This window comes from Penaeus monodon, chromosome 21, assembly GCF_015228065.2.
Source record: "Penaeus monodon isolate SGIC_2016 chromosome 21, NSTDA_Pmon_1, whole genome shotgun sequence".
Classification (NCBI taxonomy): Eukaryota; Metazoa; Arthropoda; class Malacostraca; order Decapoda; family Penaeidae; genus Penaeus; species Penaeus monodon.
The window spans coordinates 37,415,071-37,415,837 of NC_051406.1; the positions used below are offsets into that span (position 1 = coordinate 37,415,071).

The window sequence follows — 767 nt, forward strand, 5'->3', positions numbered from 1 at the left end:
GAACATTGCCTTATTCACATTACTTTCTCCATATACTTCATAATTTCTTCATATTTTAATATTTCACAATACACCCTGTGCAACCAGTAATAGCAGGCACAAATAGGTTCTTGCATGTGAATACAATGTCCCCCTTGGAGCTGATGCTTTCCCAGGCATGGTTATGGTTCTAGGATGGTTAAATACACTCACTCATTTATCAAAATAAAGAGCACCTCCCTTAAACTCCAGTCTCCCTCCAAATGCTTTGTACAACCAGGTTGAGATACATCATGCAAAACTTTCCATGATGAAATGTTCCAATCACCCACCCCTGGGCTTAGGACTTAGGTCTTTGACATAATAATTAGACTACCTGTATTTCATTCTCTAATAATTTCCCTTTTTTTATATATAATTATATTCTCCAATTATTATTTATATGCTCCAATTCAAGGCCATAGTTCTTCATCTATCTGTCTCAAATTATAACAGACATTCCTCAACCAATTTCTAGTGAAACCGGCATTCATTTCAATGTTCTTATGCTCACCTGTAGCAGAGGTCCAAGTGGTCAATGTAGGTGTAGGGCAGTCCAAAGCTGCTGGTCCCTGTAAGGTTTAAGTTGTCTTCATTGTTCTGGAAGTAGTTTACCACGCTCTGGATGGTGCAGTTGTTGTTCACAGGTGAGAGTGGCCTAAAGCATATGTCCTCCAGGTACACATATTTATCATCTACTTTGCCATAGACCTAAAACCAAGTAAGAAAATTAGTAATCACATATTAAC

General features: G+C 37.8%; 1 protein-coding gene across 2 annotated transcripts in view; it reads right to left on the reverse strand.

Moving 5' to 3' along the window:
* The window catches only part of LOC119586455 (NPC intracellular cholesterol transporter 1-like), a gene marked incomplete at its 3' end in the record, with an annotated part of 40,814 nt that overhangs the window by 13,539 nt on the left and 26,508 nt on the right, over positions 1-767 (reverse strand). For both annotated transcript variants that reach the window (XM_037935188.1, XM_037935187.1), the window contains 1 exon segment: positions 533-729. In XM_037935188.1, the coding sequence (XP_037791116.1) occupies positions 533-729 (197 nt within the window).